Genomic DNA, 23870 nt, shown 5'->3' with positions numbered 1-23870 from the left:
TAAAGTTTATAAATTTTAATATTATAATTTGTAAAAAAAATATGATAAAATTTTAATCTATTAGTTCAAAACCTAACCCATCAGATCAATTCTATATTTAGTCGATTTAGCCTTTTATTATATTTGATTGATTTTGATCAATTTTTTAAAAATGATTAGTCTATTTGATCCTTAAAAGTAATAGACCAAACTACTCAATCCACCTATTACTCACCCCTAATTGTACGAAGTAGGGAAAAAGTTAGGAACTACGACCGACAGGCAACATGGAGATTCAGACAGGACACGGGGCAACATCTCTTTCGTGGGATCGTCCCATTCAAAAAACACTATATTGTTGAGGGCATAGTTATTGCCCCAACGGTCTTCTTTAATTAGGTTTTAAATATGATTTTATTATTAGTAGGACACCACCCCATTTTTCTCTCACCGTGCGTGATCCCATTCTCTTTGCCTCTTTTATTGCTTTTTCGCCCCCAATACTCTCCCGATACTTCTTTAATTCTCTTGATACACTATTAAAATGAAGGGTTTTACCGTTGAATTTTTTTGTCAATAATCAAAGATTTTATAATAAGTTGGTGTAGAAGAATATTTTATCACTCATAACTTATTCCATCGATAACTCAACAAATTTGTTAATGTTTAGTTTAGTCGAGATCGATTCTTATTCGTCAATGATTTATCGATAGGTGATATAATTAATTTTCTTTCATATTTTTTATTATTTTTTTAAAAAATTAATTTTATTTTTTCGAGTGAAAGATCATATATTAATTATTTTATCTTAATTTTCGAAAAAATCGAAAAGGGATTCTTAAGATTAAGAGTAGTAATTTTGTTTTTATATGATCCTTGTAAGGTTTTATCTCCAATGAAAGCAATACCAACCATCTCAGTCAAATCTGAGTTGGATCATTAATTAAAATTGATAGGTATTTCAATCTCCATGCGTCCATTTGCAACGCGTATTTTCAACAATTAAAGCATTTTAGATGAAATTATTACTCAGTACTGTAAATAGACAAGCAATGAAGTCTAGGTCAGAGAGGCATGCGAGAATTATACGTGACCACGTGTCAAGGTCTGTCTCATGCACTTCCCTTTCTACGTTTCATTTATAAACTTGAAGACGATTGCTTCACACACACATATATATATATATATATATATATAAATAAAAACAATTAATTTACTTTAGTAAATATTATATATNGTATTTATTAATTAATAAATTAAAATTTTAAATATGTATATATATATATGAAAAATAAAATTAAAAACTTGTTTTCTACATTTTTTCTTACATTTTTTGCTGTTTAATATTTTTTTATATGGCACCATGTATTTTTTTTTTACAATAAACATTCCATGTATAACTCTAGTACTCATAAAATTAAAGTGTTAATTATATTTAATTCTTTCTTATTTCATTTGATAATTACAATATTTTTAATCTCAAAAAATTTGAGAATTACAATTTGGAAAGCGGAATCGGATGTAACAAATTGAAATGATAATTAGAAAAGAAATTCAATGTCTCTTAAATTAACAGTATTATGCAAACTTAAATATAATAAAAATCTCTATAATTATCGTCAATTGATTTCAAATTCTAACAAGTGGCCGATGAAAAAGAAAGAAGTATTGAAAAGTTTATGTCGTTACAGATGGAGAAATGGTACAAATAGATTGAGTAGATCTTGAATGTTCATCAGTTATGATAGCTTATCTACTAAAGCTGTTAGCAATGACTGGCAGGGGAAACCCAAAAACCTGGAGAAACGTAGAAACAGCTAGGCAGACCCTACAGACTTCTGCCTTCTTCGGCAACCTTATTAACTCTTAATGATTCAATTGGGTACAAGACTTACATTTGAGCTTTTGATTCATTAATTAGTGCATGATCTTTTACTTAAAAAATATGATTCGAATATCTTTTATTTCAATTAGATAAAAAATTGAATACAGAAAGCTAACTCGAGGATATATCTTCTTTCAGTGGGCCAAATTAAAAATTTTATAATAATAATTACAATTATAATAACAATGCAATGGACATGTGAGAAAGGCAAAAACAAATCTTCAAGTGAAGTTGAATTACATGTTATTATGATGTGATGCATCTATACTAAAAAATTTTCCTTTTTTTTTTTGGGTACATGAAATATTTGTTTTGAAAGTACGATTTAATTATTAAATTTATATTTAATACACTATCATTTTATAATATTTATATATTATCGACGAATCAAAAGATGTCACTTTATAAATATATAAATTTGATTTATTAACAAAATAATAATATTTCATTTATTAATAATATATGAATACTATATACTAACGATGTATTTGATATAAATTCTTAATTATACTCAATTACGAAATTCAAATAATTATCCAAGGTATCAAAGAACAAATTTGTAAAGCTAACAAGCTAGGGTTTTGGGCTACGGACCCATAGCTCGGCCCAGAAGCCAACCTGTCTCGTCTTACTCCAGGACGAAAACAAAGACATTTCAAGCCTCGTGGGCCACAGCTATCAAATCCATTAACAAGTTAGTCCATTTTTTCTTTCACAATCTAGCAATAGGTAGTAAAGGATTTATTTATATTTGATGGTATACTTTGTCTTTTGACCATAAAATGATTTGTTATTAATAAATAAAGGTAAAGTTTATTTTATATTTTAAAAAAAACTAGTAATAATTTATACTATTTAATTAAATAAAAAATTAAATCATTTTTTTTTTTAAGATTGATAAGAAAGATGTGTTATTTTATTATATTAAACCTAATGATGAAAAAGACGCCGCACGAAGTTTCGAAGCACAGTTTAGATTGCTTTTCTCTAATTGCTTTTAGCGTTATTTCAATGCCGCTAGTTTTGAGCACTAACCGTTCAAACGCCGCTAAAAGCGACAAGTCATGAGAGGACAGATGGCATGAATTTATCAGTGGGGGCAGGTGAGGGGGGCAGGGGATATTCATGCATGATGCACTTTTTTCACGTGAACCAGAATACAATTTATATTAACTCCGTAGGAACAAAAATGTTCTGTCGGGACCTCCACAATATATTTTTGTCGATGCTTGTAGTGTAAAATATATTATTTTCTTATCTAAATAAAAAGTAAGATTAAACACTGTTAATCAAAAAATAAATAAAATTTAACTAAAACCACAATGCTAGGATTTTGGGCTATGGATCCATAGATTGGCCTAGAAACCAAGCTCTCCTCTCAGAAACCAACCGGTCTCTTCTCACTCCAGGACTAAAACCTTCAACTTCAAGCCTCTTGGGCCACGGCTCGCAAATCCATTATGGTATTTCTCGATAAGGCTGAAAATGGATTTTGCCATTTTGGATTATGCTTGAAAATACAAAGTTTTGTTCATTGCTCAGCCCATCAACAAGTTTAGGCGATTTTGCTTTCATCAATTGTGAAATCAACAAAACCAACTAAAAAATGATCTTTTCTCCTGATTTATTTTACCAATCAAATTGCCACATACCAATTATATTCAAATGGAATAACATTATCATCGAAAAAAGGATTGAAACAGCAGAATCAAGAGCATTTATCCTTGTCACCAATCTGTTTCTTGGCATAACTCTTGCCATGAAAGTCAACAAAAAGAGCCAAAAGAGAGGCATTGAAAACAGCATTGAAAGACCAACCCCAGATTCCTGAACAACCCGATCCCGTAAAATGGTAGTAGAGCATCAGAACAGAAACTAGAAAGCTGAACACGAACTGCACAATCTGGCAATCCGTAACCAATCTCTTCCACTTCGGGCGCATCCCCATCGCGCATAATAGATAGTAAAAGTACATTACTACATGTACGGTCGCATTGGTGACGAGTGCCACGGGGAACAAAGACTGGCAAGTGTGTAACCAAAGGTAGCACATGACAACCACGGTTCCATGGTGGTAGACGTGGAGAAACGTCAGCCGCTGCTTTGATTTGCTTAAGATAATCAAAAGGGTATCTACGAATTCAAGAATCTTGGAGAGGTAGAAGATGTTGGCCCAGAAAAAGAGTGGGCCGGCGGGAAGGGTGTCGGGAGGGAAGCAAATGATGTGGTGCAAGAGGGATGGATGGGAGATGATGGAGAGGCTGCAGCCAAGGGCCATGATGAGGGAGACGAGTAAGAGGGTGAGGGAGTGGAGGGCTGTGATGGGTTTGAGGATGTGGGCTCCAAGGGAAGGGAGCGGGGTTCGGGAGAGGAGGAATGTGAGGGAGAAGTATGTGAGAACTGTGAGAGTGAGGAAGAGTGGGGTGGAGCCAAGGGTTTGACCCTCAGTCCATCGGAATTGGAGGATTTTGGGGTGGTCCACTAACCAATACTGGAGAGTTGAGAAAACTTGGTCCATCTTGAAACTCACGAGTCACCAGGTTGGTGCTATAGGCGGCGGCTGTGGTTGTCAGAGGATGGCGATCGACGAGATGCAGGGTCTTGGATATGACGGGAAGTTCAATGCTCTTTATGGCAACAAGTCAAAGACCCTCATTGTGTTTGTTATCCTCTTTTTCATGTGGTCCTGCTACTTTACTTTTTCTTCTCTAACCACGTAATTTAGGGTTGGATGTTGGGGCAGTGGTTAGTCTCTAACTACGTAATTCAGGATTGGATGTTGGTGGTTAGTCTCTAACTACGTAATTGAGGATTAGTCGTTAGATTTTGATGGGCTAGAATGAAAGCCTTGTTGCTTTATGGGTTTCGGCCTTTGAGGCTAGCGGCCAGGTACGGGCCACCCAATAACATTAATGCTCTTGGGGTAAGAGAAAGGAGAATAGATTTTCATGGGGATCAACTATACGGCTATAGCACCTGGGGAAAAACACATGCGGAATGACAAATACAGAAAATTGTGACATAGCAGACTTACTCAATTGATAAAAAGATGGCAAGACTTGAAAGGAAACAGCAGAACTATGCCTTCTACTCTAGTTCAAATACAGAAACTATTGAACAATTAACTGCACAGTGCTCTATTATAGTTCATCTAAGAACAAGCATCTGCAAAAAAATCGCTTCCAACTTATTTGGGGTGCAAAAAAAATCAAACTGACTCTCGACTTAAAAGTGTAGCACTTCATTGAATAGAACAAATATTTAACATCAAATCGGAACAAGTACAAGCAGTCATGAACTCTTCTCCAAAATAATCTTCATGTTACAGTTAACGTGCTGGTGCCATGAGATGATCCTTTAGCCAGCAGTCAGCACTAGGCAAAAATCACAGCATGTCCACACCTTGTTGAGGATCTTTTTGTATCGGATTCTCTCCTCAGGCAGCAAAATTGGATGGCAATGGTAATTATGTCAACTGTCTACGCAGAGCTTGCAGTTACCTTCTTCCGGACAATCCTCTTTCTCCGTGCCTTTGGAGCTCCATTCTCCCCATCGACAGCAGAATAGGCATTTCCTTGTCTGATGCCAAGAAGTCCAAGACCAGAAACAAAGGCATTCTTGGATATAAACCATTTAGAGGATGACCTAGTCCCATCATCAGTCGGTCTGTTGTAAGCCTTCAAGAGGTCATCTGACTGAACCAGCGGATCTGCCTCAACGCCTAGCCAAGCCAACCTTGATCTCTCTCCTAATTGAACATTTAAAACCCTGCATAGGACCAGTCAGGTGAGGTTAAAAAAACCACACACAAAAACTCCATGAAAGTAACAAACAAAGATGAGTTCAAAGTGCAAAAAACATCAATTTAAAACCATCTTCCAAATGATATAACACTAGCACCCGATGGTTTTTGTTCATTAAGATCCTGAGATAAGTAACCATGACACAAGGAAGAACGATAAGAAAGGTATTAGAGATCCCTTGATTGAGTAGAGAATTTTAGAGATCATTTTTAGAAAATATAAAATGCGTATGGCTATATTTTAGAAGTACATACAGTGATAAGGCATTGAGAAGAATAAAGAAATTCCCCATCAAAAGTATTAGAAGTGCTTAGCACAACATTAACAAAAGAAGAGGATGTGTGTGTGTGTCTTGGGGGGGTGGGGGGAGGTGCAAGAGATAGATAGAGACCTTAAAGCTGTGCTGAAGAACAATGCTACTCCAATGACATCAAAATGGTTGACCATTGCTTGATCGAACCCACACAAAAGCTGATATCTAAGGTTAGCATAGAGTCCAAGGAAAGCACCATAACCTAGTGCATTAGTACTCACAGACGGAATTGTCACAGATAACCTGCCAATATTTTTAAAAAAATGCCCACCATTAATACATTAGTAACAAGCCCAGTAACAAGAAGAAAATTTTCTTTTTCCAAATAAATTGGACAAAATGGTAAATGAAAATTTGTCTAAACTACTTACTTTTCCTTCTTTTTACTAGCCAAGAAATTTGACAAAAAACCTTGCACTGCTCCAGCAGTTAATCCAACAATACACAACTCTGCAGCCTTGTAAAAAAGAGAATGGATTCTCTTTTGCAAGTCAAATTCTCTAAGTGGGTAACTGCGTTCGAATATATTGTTTGGAAGCTTCTGCAATGTGTTTTGCAAGTCAAACCGGAAGGTATTACCATAAGAACGACAAGGAGCAAGAGACCAAACTACAAGAGCATTGCAGGCTGCTACTGTGAGCACATTCATAAGTGCCAGATCCCACTCTTGCTTAATCCTGTACACAAAGTAAAGCAAGAGTTTATTAGTTCAATTTACCAAAATGGATAAACAAGGCAAGCATTTATCTAATCATGTAAGAAAAACCACCTATCCTTTCGATTCTTCAACTCCCACCAGACAGAAGAGCTAATAGTAGCAACCTCCTCTAAAAGAAGCCTGTATAGAAAGGCAGGATCCGCAAGTATCCTGAAAATAAAAGATTATACATAAGTATCCAATGGCAGACATGCTATGAGCAAATAGTCATTTCATTCAGATTGTTGGAGACATCCATGAGAGGTGTATAAGTACATATCCGGGGTTACCTGCCAATAAATGCCCTAGACATTCCTTGAGGAAGTGTTCGAGAAATAAATCTACTAGTGGTTGGTCTAGCATTCATTGCTAAGAATTTTACCATTTGTGCTGAACTGACCAATCCCTGAAGGCAAAAATTTTTAGTCAGCATCTGACTGCAAAGCAGAAAATCCTTAACTGATAAAGCTATAAGAAGTTACTAAACCATTTCATAAGCTTGTCGTAAGCCAGCAGGCAAGTCCATCATCGTCTTGTGCCACTCATTCAGTACAGCATCAACAAATTTTCGATCAAAAAGCTGGAAAAAAATGATGGAAAATCAAATTTATGTGAAAATTTATTCCTTAAGCACTTGACCAAAATAAGTTGCTAAACATGCATAATGCATCTGTTGGACTTTGATCTCCTACCTCTTCAAGAAACATCCGCCTTCTGAATAGTCCACCCTCTTCTCCCTCCCCATCATCATCAAAGTCATCAAAGTAATCGTCATCATCTCCATCATCATCACCTCCATCTCCACCTCCATGATTAATTTTCTTTCCAATATCTCCACCACCTCCCCCAGTTGCAAGCTGCAATTTCAAATGTATAGCTGATCCTTTCAAAATTTGGGATAATGTTTACAAGGAAACAAATGAAACAAACAACTCAAAGACAAACCACATATCATTTACAATAAAAACATCGAACCTCACCCTCAAACCACTATCAGAAATTATTGAGGCTAATAATAGTACAAGAAGCATCAAAATCCAAATCCTCATATCTAACCAACAGGCATAGCATAAATATACAGAAATTGAAATAATAAATCAGCATGACCCTGATGTATAAATAACTCTTAGACCAATCCATAACTTGTTATCTAATCACTATTTTAAAAAAAGAACTATGTATTCAAATTTTAATATGCACATGGCATGCTCGCCAAAGAAAATATACCTAAACAGATTTAATTGTCAACATTGTTGTGGGGTTTTGTTCCAGTCTTCCACCAATGGAGAATATGATCATTGCAAGGATGGGATGGAAAGAGTAATCTATTAAGCTAGTTAACTCAAAGGTGTATTGAGCTTCAGTATTGTATATACTACGCTCTGTTGGATAGAACATCCAGTTATAACTAATCAACGTAGTTCTATTTCTTGTGATTGAAACCCCAGTTTGATAATACACATTTAATTATGCTCGAGATTATAAAAGAAAGACCCTTAAAATTTCACAAGTGCTACAAAAAAAGAAGACCTTCTAACAGGAAGTTATTCTATTTTCTCTTTAAGCTTGTATAACAGAAATAGGCTAAAATTTCCATTTGAATTCATTCACTAAATAGAAATTCAACAAATTTCACGAAAATACTTTTTATTGTTAATTAATTCAACAAAACCTCTTTTCTCCGCACATTTAATAAAAAATTCAGTCTTTAAATACTCCTAAAGTTTTGAACTTTTGATACCTAAAGACTCAACCATTTCTACCTCCAATATCAAGAAAACTTAAATACTTAATACCCATTTCTCAATTCAGATTAACTAACATTAAAATTAACTCTTGAGGCCAGAACTAAGTTTTGAAAACTAACCTCAGGGCTAGACGTGGACTGTTTCTGAGACAAATCAAGCTTCCCTTTCTCCAAAGTAACCGCACCAAACGCACCGTACTGTCCTCCCTTCATAACCGGGCCCACCTCACCCGAACCGGACTCCACTGGCCCCGGTGACGCCAAGAAACAGCGCTCGAGAGCAGCCACGGAGGATTCTCCACAGTCCATTAAAGAAGAAGACGAACATCTCACCGTCAGATTCTTCCTAAACTTAACGGAAAACGGATGAGCCGGTGGCGGCAGACTTGGTTTTAACAATAAGGTTTTGGGAAGTGGTTGGAACATTATATGCGACATGTTTCTGTTTAAGGGTCTGTGTTTGGATGGAGAGAAAGCTCAAGTCTTTGTACTCTTTTCCGAGAAAATTTTTCCCAAAGAAAGGTTCTCTTTTATTTTTTTTTTCTCTCTCTCAAGAGGGAGAGAAAGCGAAGAGAAAGAGGAAGAAGGGATTGTGGGGGGGTTTTGATGGATAGTTCAGCCGACTACAAGCCAACCCAATCCGATTGCAAAGGAAAAAGAATAATGAGTTGATCCGGGTGGTTCTAGCGAGTGGAATCAGCCGACTCGGTGAGTTCGGGTCGTGTCGTTATCGAGGTGCGTGCTCATTTTCTTTGGGCCATACGGACAAAAGTGCAAACCACTTTCCAGCCACCAAATTATATTGACAATAAAATCTTTTTTTATTTATTATAAAATTACATAATAATATTATTTTTTATATTTTACAATTTTTCTTGATTTTATTTGATTAAAAGATAAAAATTTGGATCACATTAGAATTCAAAACAATATCAGATTTTATATTCAAATTATAATGAAATTATTGATTTAGCATTTAAAAAAATCATAATTATTAGATTGATCCTAATCATGCTTTCCCCTTTCCTAAATTATAATATGATATTAGTGTTTTTTCATAATAAAAAATTATAGTTTGTTGTATGAAAAGTTGTGATTATTAAAAAATTACATTAATTAAAAAGTCACGTCATATAGTGTAATTATTGAATTATAAGTAATTTTTCATGTAAAAAATTATATTTCTTGAGAAAATGATATTTAAAAAAAATTTTGAATCTAAAAATTATTAGATGATTAAAAAACAATTCTGCTCAAAAGTTTAGATACAATAAGTTATTTTTTTTATATTATAACTTAAAGATTATATTTTATATTAAAAATGATTGTTCGTCATTATTGGAATAATATTTTTATTCAAAAATTATGTTTATTTTGACACATCAAACAAATAAGACAATAATATAAAATCAATAACAAAAGAAATATTATGTAATGAATAAAAATTTAGAAAATAAATATAAACACCTTAAGTTATCATCATTTATTAAAAGAATTCAAATTTTAAATTTTTTATAATTTATTCATTATATAAAGTAAGTTTTAAAACCAAACAATATTGCGACCCTTGAGTATGTTTAGCGATTTACGTCCAATTGCAAGATAAAGGTAGACATTAATTTTATTGTATTTCTAAAATTATTCATGTAATTTTTCTTTACATATCGAGTGATGAGATGAAATAAATCTTAAAAATAACTTTTTCTAAAAATAAGTTTTAAATTTAATTTTACCAATTCTTTTGAGTTCTGACTAAAGAGGTTCAAAACAAATTATAATAAAATTATGGACCCTTGCTCAAAAAAAATATAATATTATTAAAATGGATTCGGATTATTGCACGCTGTCCATCCTCATCAAAGAAAATGAGATTTTTTAAGATAAGATTGAAATTATTTATTTAATGTCAAACACTAGACCAATTTTTTATTTATTGCATAAAAACGAGAGCACAAAATAACCATTTTTTTATAAAAAAATAATTAATCACGGGAGAAATTTCTTAGGCAAAGATTTAGTATTTAGATTCAATTTTTTAGTAATTTGCGTATATATTTTGGTGATGAAAAATCTCGAAAGAGGGATAGTCTTAACTCTTAATTTTCCAAATTTACAAAGAAAATGTATTTGTTTTTAAATCTGGATTGATTGGAATTAACTTAGATTAATTATAAATTTAATACTTGATTTATAACAAAACAGTCAATTTGATATTTTTAAAAAAATTCGCAATTAAGTATTGCAAATCGACTTTAGCTACCCTTTCTACTCCTCCTTCCTTTTCCTCAATAATACAATAATTTGTTTGAGGAAATGAAAGTTGAAGTATTTGATTACCATTTTTGTCCGGTTATTAAATCGATAAGTTTACTATAGTTCGATTGCCAAATTTGTAATTAACCCATTTTAATTTTGATGATAATTTACTTGGCTTAATAAAAATTGGAGTATTCAATTATAATTTTTTTCCCGGTTACTAAATCGATAATCTCACTATAATTGGATTGCCAAATTTGTAATTAACCCACTTTGATTTTGAAGCCACGCTTTCAAAGCAAAAATGGTGTCTTAAGGAAACTGATATTCTACAAATAGAATCCTGGAAGCTACTGTAGGTTGTGGCAGCAAGAAACCAGGCCTCAGGCAAAGGCTGCACCAAAGTAGTTGCAGTCATGGAAAAAGATATCAACAACGAGTTACCATCATTTCTCAGTCATCCTTTGCTTTTCCTACAAGAAAGACAAACTGGGGAAACTATAAACAGAAATCCAGGAAAAGGAATCCCTTGTTGTATATCCATGAAGGTATCCTTTTCTCTCTTTTTTGTTCACAGATTAAACTTTATCGTATATAAGGAGCTCTGAATTCTTCTTCCTCAATCTCAGAAACGTTTCTGACAACCAAAAACCAATTCCCAATCCCCCCATTTTCTTGCATAGCGAAAAACATGTCTCTAAGCCATCGTCAGCGGGTTACGGTCAATGGGATCCGACGGATGAGAACCTACCATTACTTCTGGTGTCTCCATTGCCAACGCACCGTAAGGTTTTCCAATTCAAACCCATTTGAAACTCATTGTCCCCATTGTTTTCGTATACTTAGTCACGAGCTAGATGTGTCAAGGTCTAGGCTTAGAGCTGATCTGTCTGGCACTGAACCCTACCAAACCACTGCTTGGTTATTGGATACCTTGGCTGCTGTTCTCGACCCTTCAACGATGCAGCCAAATGGAAATTTTGGTAGAAGAGCTCGTTGGGATTCAAGGCCTGAAAATGGACCTTGGATCACTCTGGATTTTGTTGAACCTCCTTACCAGCAGCCGAGTCCTATTATTGCTCCGTACCTGGAAGATTTTGTTCCTCCTGGAGTGAATAATGCAAGCAACAACACACTGCAGGATCAATTCGGCGATTTTACCGATGGCTTAACAGATATTGACAGGCCAGGGCCTCCTCCAGCAGCAGCTTCAGCTGTTGAAGCATTACCAACCGTGAAAATCACTGAAACTCATCTGATCAACAGCACTCATTGCCCCGTTTGCAAGGATGAGTTCGAAGTTGGTGGAGAAGCAAGAGAGCTACCCTGCAAGCACTTGTATCACTCCGATTGCATCGTGCCTTGGTTGAGCATGCACAACACTTGTCCTGTCTGCCGCTTTGAGATCAACGATGATTCCAACGCTACTGATGACGATGAAATTGGTGAGATCAACTTTGACGACATTGGTTTTGGCGTTGAAGATCTGGCAAATGGCCTAAGCTGGTTGCGGACCCAGTTCCTCTCTTCGAGGCCTCTTCGTGCATTTTCTCATTGGACACGCAGATATCTTGATTTTCTTGACAGCAGGATCAATGCAACTAATTTCTCTCGTGAGGGTAGGATCTATCGCCATAGCTTAATCTTCTGCCTGCTCATGGTTTATATAACCAACATTTGTGAGTAATTAACACAGCTACTATGTTGTCCCCCGCAGGTAGCTTCTGGTGGCCCTCGTGGCTCATTCTTTAGCTACTGTCTGAACACCACCTGCCTGCAAACTTTGGTATTTTCCAACCCTTTCCAAGGCAGGTATGTATGTATATATGTGTGTGTGTCTAACTCTATCCAAACTAAATTTCAAGACAAAAAGCACTGATGGAAAAAATGACAAGATGTTGGAGCCTTTAACAGGTATTTTACCTTTTTCTGATCTTCCATGTCTGTTCTGCAAAGTGCCCCACCAATTCACTTCAGGAGAAAATCTATAAAAATTTCATTTGTTTGCAATATTTTTGCTGTTGGTAGTAAATTTGCTTAAGTGGGTTCTTATCTTATCCTGCAGTTTCTCATCAAATGAAGGCAACATTTGCTTTGAGCTCCATGTTTAGTCTTTAGAAATGGGTGTTTATCTGCTTATTATGTTTAACTAGTTCTAGCAAGAAAGAAGATTTCATGTAAAAATTTTTATGAAAATTTCCCCTCTCCCTGGTTCATTATTGTACAGTCCACTTTTTAAACCCTTCATTGAAAAATTAAAAGAGAATAACAACCAAAAAAATAATAATAATAATTCAATATTGTACAGGCTTTCATTTATTTGTTATTTATTGATAATTTTAGAAATATTAAAAAATGCTATATTTTAAGAAAAAAAAAAGAAAGTTCCATTAGACAGCGCCACGTCAGTTTTAGAAGTACAGGCTGTTGTTCCCCCAAAACTGCACACGACCAAAGCCAAGGCTTAGAATCACTGAAGAGCAGTTTCAGTTTCGCCAAAGACACTGGTCTGGGTCTGGGTTGTGGATTGATGGGATCAGCGGTGCCTCACCCGTTCCACTTCCAGTGGGACTTATGGGCCCCACTACCATCGTCATCATCATCAAGAGTAGGACCCACACCCCTCCACGTTATCACTACAGCAGCTTCTCTCCGCCTAGGCCACCTTCTCCGCCACCACCTCCGTCTTGGGTTTCTCCTCCGCTCCTCCTTCAAGGTACCCTTAAATTACTTTACTGACTCCCTCTCTTTCCATTTCCCATCAGGGAAAATCCCATCAAATTAATTGAAATTTTGAACTCTCTTGTTGAACAGAGACTCTCCCATCTTTGTAATGTGCCTAGATTGAAGGATGTATGGTCTGAAACCACTTCCAACTTCAAGGGAATTGACATTTTTCAATTTACAAATGATGCTTTCACATCACCATGTTCATCTTACTTATGTTTCTTCGATGGGGAGGAAAAGAAAAGGGAATTTGGAAATGAGGGTAGTAGATCATTCAAAATAGGAACTTCCAGTTCCAGGAGAAATTCATTTAACAGAAGGAAATGGACCAACATCCTTATAGCCATTAATGTCTTGTAAGTCTTCCCATTTCAAACAATTACATGTTCATTCAACAAAATTGAGTTGCCTGTATAAAAACAAAATCATACTGTTTCATTGTATTTGCAGAATTTATGTTGCACAACTGGCAACACAAGGGAAGCTGTTGCTTATGGGAGCTAAGGTGGAGTCATATATCTGTTTCGGTTTCATGGGATTTTCTGGAAACTTTGTGGTTATTTGATTATATGTTATGTATAACAGATCAATAGTCTTATTGACAAAGGACAGATTTGGAGGCTGGCTACATCTTCTCTTTTGCATGCAAATATAGGGCACCTCATGGTCTGGTTTGAATCAGATAGTTTTTGAATTTCTCGACTGTGAAATGAAACCTCCTTTGATTAAGAGGATTTGTTGTTTTCCAGGTCAATTGTTATTCTTTGAATTCTATTGGCCCTACTGTGGAGAATATAAGTGGTCCGAGGAGATTTCTTGCAGTTTACTTAACATCTGCTATTTCAAGTAACAACTCATAAACTCTTTACAGTAGGTTATAAATTGCTTATCGGCTAGTACAGTTTTTGACTCAATCACTTGACGAAAATTAGGTGCTGCTACAAGTTACTGGTTTTGCAAAGCACCAGCAGTCGGTGCATCAGGAGCAATCTTTGGATTAGTAAGTCAGTTTGAACTCTTCACAAAATAAAATAGATGTTTGTAAGAACCTGTTTTAACTAGTGGTGGTCTGCCTCGACAAAACTTAAGTATTGTCAAGCTAATTGTTTACTTTTATCTTCTTCCTTATCTCATTTGAAATTCTTTTGTTTATCTAGGTAGGTTCTGTTGCTGTGTTTGTCATGAGGCATAGAGGCATGATCAGAGATGCCAAAGAAGATCTACAACACATAGCTCAAGTTATTTTCTTAAACATGGTATGAATTAAAGCTTTTGCAACTCAATGTTTGAGAACCAAAGGAACCGTAAAACAACCTATTGAAAAATCTGTCTTGTACGTTCCAAATTAAGTCCCTTGACCTGCCAGATTTTTCTCTGCATGAGTTAGATGCCTGAGTGGGTCTTGATTTATTCAAATTTTTGCTATGTTATTGGTCTGATAATATGATTCCCCTGAAAGAAATGTAGTGCCTAGTGTGCACCAGACAACTTACAATGGATCACATGCTTTTACTCCCACTTTTATGAGCTCACTGGTAATGAATGTTGATCATGCAGGTTATTGGGCTAATGTCCAAAGGCATTGATAATTGGGGACATGTAAGTCTAACTACTATGCCTTTCTACACAAGTGTGCTTGTTGGTATATGCCCTGTTTTAAATTGCATGCGTAGGGTTTGGTATCATAACTCATAAGCATCTGTGCTTTTCTCTTCTCCAAAATGGTGTTTCAACTTTAATACGATCATTTTTGCTATCGAGATCGCTGCAAAATCTAATTGATCAAAGAAATCTATTTACTTTCATTTGTCGCAATCGCTTTTTGCCTTTTTGTTCCTTTTGCTTTCTCTTATTTTATTTCCTGTGCTAATTTACAATTTCAGTTGGGAGGCTTGCTTGGTGGAGCAGCAATGTCCTGGCTTGTTGGACCTGCCTGGAAGTACGAATCTATGGCCAGTGATGGTCGAAGAATATTCTCAGACCAAGCTCCACTTTTTTACCTTATAGACAGAAAACGAAAACCTCGATAGCCCAGTTAAAAATATTGAATTCATCACATTGTGTTCTTATAAATTTAGCCTGCTTAAATGGGAAGGGTCTTGTTTAAACTAATTGTAGACTGTGCAGTTATTTGCATAATTGTCTCTGTAAATTTATACTAAACCCACCACCAAATTAAGTTCATCTATTTCTACCAGTTCCTTAAAAATATTTCTGTGAGGTTTCAATTTCTTGGCGTAAGACTGTCAATCAGGAGTTACCACTAGCCACTCAGCTTTTTCTGTTTTCAAGTTATCTTATAATCCTTGGTCAGCGCTCAGGAAGTAAATTGTTGAACTACAGTGCATATCAGCCAACCATGTTTGCTTAATCTGCTGCTAGTGTCATGCTGTTCATCCGGTTATCAATCATCTGTAAGCGAAATAGACATGGACCATCTGGAAATGATAAGGCTAACTCAGCATACACCCTCAACGGTGGGAGAGGAAGGAAAACATTGCTTTTAGACCAGTTGGAACGCAACTCTAAATTGGTTTTGTGGAATGGTGACTGCCACCCACTACACAACAACCATCACTTTTAACTGGATTTTTGATGCGTTTTTTGTCCGTTATTTTCTTCCTTATTCTTTCCTTTCGTTATCCCATTTTGTCTGGTGCACCAAACACACCCAAAGTGAACACGACACAACAACCAAAAGTCCTTAGATGTCTATTTTCTTGGAAGGTTGGTAGAAAACATGATGGCGTGCCGCCTGCCTGGTAGAACTAATGGCCTGACTCGAATATAATGCAGATAAGACTTTGAGAATAGCAGAAATCCCCTTTCTGTTTTGGCATTGGCAAGAAACTAATAATCAAGCCCAGTCCTGAGAATCATTCCAGAGATGAAACTAAACCGAAAGGTGAATCACGGATTCATGAATCGTGTTTTTCTCCCTCATTTGAGGATTCCATTCATCAAGAGGAAGCTATTCAACATGCTGAATTAATATAAATATATATACTCTTTCATCGTTCCTTCAGTATTATAAGAAACTAGTTTTTACATTTCAGCATAACATGTTTCCCTTTTACCCTACATTACAGTTGCTCAAAAAGAACCAGCATATTCTTTACACCTGAATCATTATAAGAGATGGTTCTTCTTGAAACCTGCATGGTGATGCCTGCTTCTTGAGTAGTCACACCATCTCAAGGGAGTTATTCCCTTTGGGAAAAACATCCCGGCGTTGTTTTTTTTTTGTCATGACATCATAAGCATTTGTAGTAAGATGAGTGGCCCGCCACCTTTCTGGCTTTGACCAGCAGTTCATCTTCCATCTCATTTACATGTACAATGCTTGCCTGAAGGAAAAGGAAAAAACTTCGAAACTTTTCATGGGAGTTTCTACCATCCTTGCCACATCAAAATTGAGAAATGAACATCCTCTATCATGGTCTTTTGGACGTCTCGGAGCTTTGGGTGGTATGATGCAAAATGAATCAATTCGATCATAAGAGTAGATGAAAGATCACAAGTACAAAAAAGCCCCGTAACCAGACTTCCTTGGTGAGAACACGTACTGCTAAAGCTGCAAATGCATACAACAATCACAAATATAATATTTAGAATTAGCTATAATTTAGTAATACAAAGAAAACTAAAAACATATGCATATCCAACTGGTATTTCCATTGCCTAAACACATAAAAAAACATAGATAGATGCAACATGATGGAGATACACCAATACTACTGTCACACTTGAACACATAGGCAGGAGAGCATCAGACATAGTAAATCAAACCAGAATACAGTTTAAGAAAGTAAAGGATCATATTATATAAAATGGAAAACAAGGCATAAGAAGAATCATATATATAATTCACTAAGCACTAGATGCATACATGATGGAGATGGCGCTGATGGAGACTGAGCAAGTGGTGCAGAAACTGGACCTTCCGTACTTTCCATACCATGGCCAGGCCGAGACCCATAAGACACTGAAGGTAAAGGTGGTAGTTCTGGGGACAACTGTGACCGGGGACTCATTACAGGTGGGTGGTGAGGAATTAGGTTAGAATGAGATCTTGGTGAAGAACTTGGCGAAACTGCATGACGAGAGTATGGACAGGGGGGAGGGGGATGAGTCATTGCACTAGAGGGTGCAGGAGAAATTGAAGTAGGAGGCAAAGATAGGTAGGAACCACTTCCAGGACTTGGTGAATGCAGGGGACTATGAGCAGATGGAGAAGTAGCTTTGCACTTACGACAATGTGGAAGATGACGATGATGACTCTTGGGTAGTGATGCTGGAGAGTGAGTCGGTGGAAAAGTAGGATGTGGGGAAATTGATGGCCCTGGAGATGGAGCTGGTGAAGGAGTAGGAGGGCCAGCATGAAGTGAACCCTTCAGATAAGATGATAAGCTAATGCTTTTAACTTTACCAAAGACTGTGTTATTAAGACCAAGATTCTTTGCAGGAGAGTCTGTGATGGTTTGAGCCAACTGTTTTAATCTCTGTGGCAGAAGGCTGCCAAAATCTGACATCACTGAAGCCTGAACTATGACTGGGGAAGATATTGTGGAGCCATTTATGTTTGTTAATTGCACAAACACATTCTGCAATGAAAAGAAATACCAAAAATCATGAACAAGTAGTACCAAAAGATAGGGCTCCAATATTATGGCATCAAAAGGTACAAAAATAAGGTACAGAAAAGGCAAATGAGATCCTCTTTGCTCTCCCCCCAACCTCTAATTTCAGTCATTGCATGAAGAAACTTCAAGGTTTTCATTTCCTCAACTACGGTTAAGATGCAGTTACTAATACATAATCTGGCATCTATAAATATATCCAAGGAGCTAATCAAGAGCCATATCTTCTTCAATAGCTGGAGGGATGCAACAACAGTTGGCTAAAGACCGAACACTTAAGATGCAGTGTGTTTCTTCATCTTTAACAGAATCAAATTATTAATATTCATGAATTTCAATTGCTTTGAATAATTTAGTAGCAAGAAGTTTTCCAATTTCCACTTCGAAACACTATTTGCCCAGATTTGAAGTCATGAGAATGGTAGTCTAAGGCTATCACAGATCCACCCAAAAACAAACCATTGGTGAAATTGAAAAGTATGACGCTGCTCGAAACAAATACCATACCTCATAAGACCTCAGACGCAGTCCATATTTCAACTGATCCTTTAATTCAATGAATTTGTCCTGTATTTCAGATATCGAATTATTCAGAGTAAAATTAAATAGAATCTGGGTTATCTGCCAGATGGAAGCAGATTGCACGGGGATTATAGTGATGCCTCCAGGAAACTTCAAAATCTCGAACTCAGAAGGCTGCCCAAAAATTGAAGTTGTCAAAGTCAGATTGGATTGCTGGAGGAACAGCTCGATTAGAGATGATCTCAGCACACTTAGGGATACTGGATTTATTGGATCATTTATGGGATCAGAAAGAACACCAAACACCACATTGGTAGAGTTAGATGCACCTGACTGGTGCATGGATAAGATAGCCACCTGTTGAAAATGAGTTGCTTTTAGATCAAGTTTCTACATAATATGGCGGAACATACATATTATATAATGGCAGAAGTTAGGCGTAAAACCTTAGTATCCGGGACACCTATTTCTTCAAAGATATCATACTCTAACTTTCCAATATGCTGAACAAGCTGTGAAACTGGTTTCTGAAGTTTAAAGCATGCATGAACTGGTGCTGCAAAGAATAAATGGATATACATAAGCAACAAACAAGGAAAATTACTTATAGAACTACATCACTGAACTCAAAAAGTCATTCAGCATGATGGAAATACAATCAATGAAAGGTCTTACTTCTACACACATTTAGGCCAAACTAGGAAAGGTCAATTCTAATCAAGCAACTGAAAACATTACCTTAGTTCTATAGCTCAGTTCAAGAAAGAAAAAGAAAACCATTGAGTTTTATAGAGAATTGATTACTTGTATAATTGCACATGATCTTGCAAAAGATCACCAGTTTCTATCTGATCAATCAATTATCAATTTTTAGGTATGATACATAGCCCTTTTCTCAAAAGAAAAGGGGGAGAAAAGGCATTGAAACAAACCATTAATGATTGCCCCTTTCATGAAAGGAGAAATACTCTAAATATAGCAAAACAATCACTTCCGATTACAAAATTATAATTAGAGCCACACTTAAGTCAGTAAATAAAATGCAATAAAATATTTGAAAATATAGTTCTTATTTGGAAATCCAAAAAGAACCTGCCCTCCCAGAAATGCTAGAAGAAGATGAAATAAATGCATTCCCATTTCACTAAAACATGAGCAGAAACTAATAAAACAACAACAAGGCAAAATAACTACCATCCGCCAACGGGAAACATCAGACACATATAAAAGAACGACAAGGCCAAACCCACATTTTAGGATATCATGATTCCAGATTTAAAATACAAATTTCGAATCTATAAAATCAAGACCAAGTACCCAGATGTAAATGAAGTACCAAGTAGCAATTTACAACAGCAGCCATCATAGAATCCTAGTTACAACACAATTACAAGGTGAATGAAACATAAATTAGAGAAATACCCATTATCCCTCTACATTTGGAGATCCAAATTACACAACAAAAAATGCAATGAAAATCAACATACCCATTCGCTGGAGACATCATAAAAAGCCCTAATCAAACAACAAAAATTATGCCAAAATTACAGAATACCCACTTCAAAAATTAAACCCTAAGTCACACAACGAGGATGAGAAACAAAAAATGAATTAAAAAAAAAAAAAGAACTTACCACTGAGCTTAATAGCTTGCTTAGCATCAAAGCCATACTTTACAGAGCGAAAAGGAAGGATCCAGAAGATCCCGGGCAACAAAACCGACAAACTGAGAAACAAAACAAAAACACATCTGAAACTGAACGCATTTGAAAGCCTTGACAAAACCACCCAACATCCCCCACGCAAGCATCCTTGATGCCCTTGATTGCTCCCTGATTCAAGACTCTGCTCTCTTTGCTGCAGATTTGGGTCCTCATTTTTCCCCATTGAAAGAGCATCTGGAAAATACTTCTCTCTCTCTCTCTGTCCCTCTACCTCTCCTTGGGTCCTTCTCTTCCCTTTTCTTTCTTTACTTTCTCTCTCTAGAAAACTCACTTCCACTAACAACAACAAGAAGAAAGAAAGAAGAGCTTGCAAAAGGGTTGAGAAAGAAGGGTGTGTGGATTGAGAGACAAGTGTTCATGGTGGGCATATGCCCCTCTCTCTCTGTATTAACTACTACAATTTTGACAACACCCTTTCTCTTTCTCTCTCTAATTCTCACCTTTTTTTCCTTTTTTTTATGATTTAATCCCTTTATCTAAATTCTAGTAAAATTGTAAAAATATACACACTTCCATTGGACTCTCAAGTCAATTTGTATTTAACTTTATGGGCTACCGAACGTTGAGGAGAAGCAAAGTGGGTGAGAGAAGGGTATTTCTGGGATTCTCTACTTCATAGGAAATTCAAATGCTTTTTTTTATCAATTTATTTTGCTTTGAAATTAAATTTTTTTAATGGATTTTTTTTCCTTTTTATGCTTTCTTTGTCATTGATGAAAATGGGATATTATCTCCTAATTCCTCTTACATTTGTTTTAAGAAAACAAATAAATTAGTAATTACACGAGATTGAGGTTTTATCATTAACAAATGATATTCGATATATAAATATACTATCATTTAATTATAAAATGTATTTATGAGATGATAATATTTGATTCATTAATAATATATATAAGCTATATATAGACAGCACATCAAATTCAAACTTCTTTTATTGCATATTAATAGCAAATTAATGATCTTTACACTTCTTTAAAACCTCATTAAAAGAATAAAAAAACAAGATAAGATTTTTATTATCTTTTAATTTGGTATGGGTCTCTTTTACTATTTATCTAATCCCACCTCCCTAAACTTATCTTAAGCTTACTTTATTAAAAAACAATTAAAAAGTTTGGTGCCACTAAGAATTGAAATTTGAAATGGTGGGCAATGTGGCATGGACAAATAGAAAATGGTCACTTGCTTGGAAGAGAGTACATTTCTTTTAAACTTTTGGGGAATAAATCATATTTTTAATGTTATTTGGGTTTCACTCAGGGAGGGGTTGGTGGTGGAGGGGGAACAAGTTGACCAATATGGGCCATGCACGTGGACCAATGATAAGTCAAGGATCTTTCTTTGTAATCAATAATAATTATATTCAATAGATTATGCTACATATTGAGGATGTGATGTCTACTCTGATTGGACAACAGTTACCTACACTAGTGTAAGCTTATTGTACAAGCCTTTCCTTTCCTTTCCTTCGCTTTCCCCCCTCTTTTTCATTTTTTTATTCTTTTGTTTTTCCTTTAATAATCAAGTTGGAATCCTGTAGACGGGGACTTGCTCACATATTGCCAGCTGTTTTTCCTTCTTTTTCTTCCTACTGTTCTTTCCTTTCTGCCAGCTAGGAAATTGGGGATAATGAAGATAAAATTAATATATAGTAACAAAATTAATATTTTATTATCTATATAACATAATAACGTGATAATGTGACAATTGATATATTCATACAGTGTGTATATATATACGTTAACTGTTATGTGATCACTTTATATGTTATGTACATATTTTACATTTATGTTAACTATTACATAATCACTTCATATGTTATGTATATAAAAAAATATAAATTAATATTCAATATGATGAAATTAAAAATTTTGTAAGATTACAAATCAAAATATAAAGGTATGATATTTGTTTTAATCATATTTAGATTGCCCCTTGCAACTAGAATGGAAGAAATGTGCCCTTTTTTTTTTCTTTTTTTTACTATTCTTATAATACTAAAGTGCTTTTGGGTTTGGAAAGCAAGTGATTGTAGCCACAAATCAGGAATTGCTGTGCATTAGCACACATGTCAATTCAAAACAGGGCTATAATTACATACTCAACAATTTCTTTGTCTTTTTATATATATATAAAACCAAGAACTGTTAACTCACCAAGAAGTTTTCGAAGATAATTGGATTCAATTGTATCCATAGCCATGGCAAATTGCCATTACACAACAAAAGTTTACAAGGGTTCTTTCAAGTTTCAATAACAAGGGAGAAAAGCTTTCAATTTGGTTTGACTAATGGTGTAACCCCATCCCACTTTGCCAAAAGGAAAATAATTAAGTCAAGAAATGGGTAAATCCAAATTGATTCCTCAAAGTCGTTTGTTATTGGCCATTAAAAATGGAAGAGCATCCAACCGAAAGTATGGAGAAGCCCTCAAGTTATTCTCTGAAAAGGGTCAAGGCTGGCTTGGTTTGATGACCTACATTTGACCTTACTTCACTACCCACAAGGCAACCACATTTAGGTGTGAGTTTTTATTTATTCGGTCAAAATTTTATAAAATATAATCCAAATCGATTGAATTATATAATAAAAAATCAGAAATAACCAGAATCAACTTATTTCCATCAATGGATTCTAACTATTTTGGAAGCTAAACTTTTAAGGAAATGAGAGAGGATTTAGGGAGGCTATTTCTAAAATTTACTATTATAAATTTAAAAACCAAAAAATTAATAGAACCTGATTATTACCAAAACCAAGTAAACTAATCTGAATTAACTCAATTTAATTGATTTTGATAAATCATTTCAATTTGAACCAATTAACACTTATCTCTAATAACATTAATTATTTATTTATTTTTGAACCCATTTTGTCAAAAAAAAATTGTTCCTATTGGGCCTTTGAACCCACAAAACTTTTGTTTCTAGGTCTATTGTCCAAAATAATACCCAAAAAAAAATGATCTTCTTTGGTTCCATTAGATTATGGTACCAAAGGTAAGCTTGTAAGGGAAAAAAAAAATACTTACCACAATATTTGACTTGATTTTCCTTGTTAATTTTCCAGGTAGAAATGAATTCTAATCGAATCAGTGATTTACCAGAAAATCATCGGTGGACGGTGTTGATTCCCGTATCACTATTTTCTGATGGATCACTGACCGTCCAGAGTTCACTGCTATTTTCTTTCCTTGCTAAAAGGGCTATCCTATATCTGTGTAAACCTGAACCAGAGTCGCAGTGCAGATGGCTTTTTAAATAGGAAACTCAATGAATCTTGACCGTCCACGATGATTTTTCCACTTAATCATATCCGTCCAAATTAAGGTAAACTGAATTAATGCCACATTTATAACAAATAACTTTTATATGTCATGCCTACTAACCTCCCAAGCGTTTCCAATTAATGACAAAAGAAATTCTATTTAATGTATTGTCAATGAATAAATTTTATATACTATCAGAGACCGTCATTTTGTTGAATTTTTTAATTTTTATTTTATGCATTTACGAAATGATAATATTTAATTCATTGATAATATATAAAATAAAATTTATACACTGACATTTTAT

The 23870-nt window shown here is 35.2% G+C and overlaps 5 protein-coding genes across 5 annotated transcripts; 2 read left to right on the top strand and 3 right to left on the bottom strand.

Moving 5' to 3' along the window:
• LOC18607347 (elongation of fatty acids protein A) lies at nt 3465-4626 on the bottom strand. Its single transcript, XM_007041456.2, has one exon. The coding sequence runs from the start codon at nt 4380-4382 to the stop codon at nt 3573-3575; it is 810 nt and encodes a 269-aa protein (XP_007041518.2). The 5' UTR covers nt 4383-4626; the 3' UTR covers nt 3465-3572.
• Nucleotides 4933-9069, bottom strand: LOC18607346 (protein RETICULATA-RELATED 1, chloroplastic). The gene is made up of 8 exons (XM_007041455.2): nt 8545-9069; nt 7370-7534; nt 7165-7257; nt 6968-7083; nt 6750-6848; nt 6352-6657; nt 6059-6223; nt 4933-5632 (listed from the first exon to the last, which is right to left on the bottom strand). The coding sequence occupies exons 1-8, from the start codon at nt 8860-8862 to the stop codon at nt 5344-5346; spliced, it is 1551 nt and encodes a 516-aa protein (XP_007041517.2). The 5' UTR covers nt 8863-9069; the 3' UTR covers nt 4933-5343.
• LOC18607345 (probable E3 ubiquitin-protein ligase RHC1A) lies at nt 11176-12692 on the top strand. Its single transcript, XM_018116013.1, has 2 exons — nt 11176-12299; nt 12398-12692. Exons 1-2 carry the CDS (start codon nt 11372-11374, stop codon nt 12430-12432), a joined length of 963 nt encoding a protein of 320 aa, XP_017971502.1. The 5' UTR covers nt 11176-11371; the 3' UTR covers nt 12433-12692.
• Nucleotides 13076-15604, top strand: LOC18607344 (RHOMBOID-like protein 10, chloroplastic). The gene is made up of 9 exons (XM_018116012.1): nt 13076-13396; nt 13495-13763; nt 13858-13912; nt 13993-14073; nt 14157-14253; nt 14340-14407; nt 14565-14663; nt 14965-15006; nt 15291-15604. The coding sequence occupies exons 1-9, from the start codon at nt 13211-13213 to the stop codon at nt 15435-15437; spliced, it is 1044 nt and encodes a 347-aa protein (XP_017971501.1). The 5' UTR covers nt 13076-13210; the 3' UTR covers nt 15438-15604.
• Nucleotides 16325-20739, bottom strand: LOC18607342 (inverted formin-2). Its single transcript, XM_018116011.1, has 5 exons — nt 20204-20739; nt 19016-19125; nt 18555-18926; nt 17297-18011; nt 16325-16981 (listed from the first exon to the last, which is right to left on the bottom strand). Exons 1-5 carry the CDS (start codon nt 20454-20456, stop codon nt 16902-16904), a joined length of 1530 nt encoding a protein of 509 aa, XP_017971500.1. The 5' UTR covers nt 20457-20739; the 3' UTR covers nt 16325-16901.

This window comes from Theobroma cacao, chromosome 2, assembly GCF_000208745.1.
Source record: "Theobroma cacao cultivar B97-61/B2 chromosome 2, Criollo_cocoa_genome_V2, whole genome shotgun sequence".
Classification (NCBI taxonomy): Eukaryota; Viridiplantae; Streptophyta; class Magnoliopsida; order Malvales; family Malvaceae; genus Theobroma; species Theobroma cacao.
This window is presented reverse-complemented; position numbering and strand designations above follow the sequence as displayed.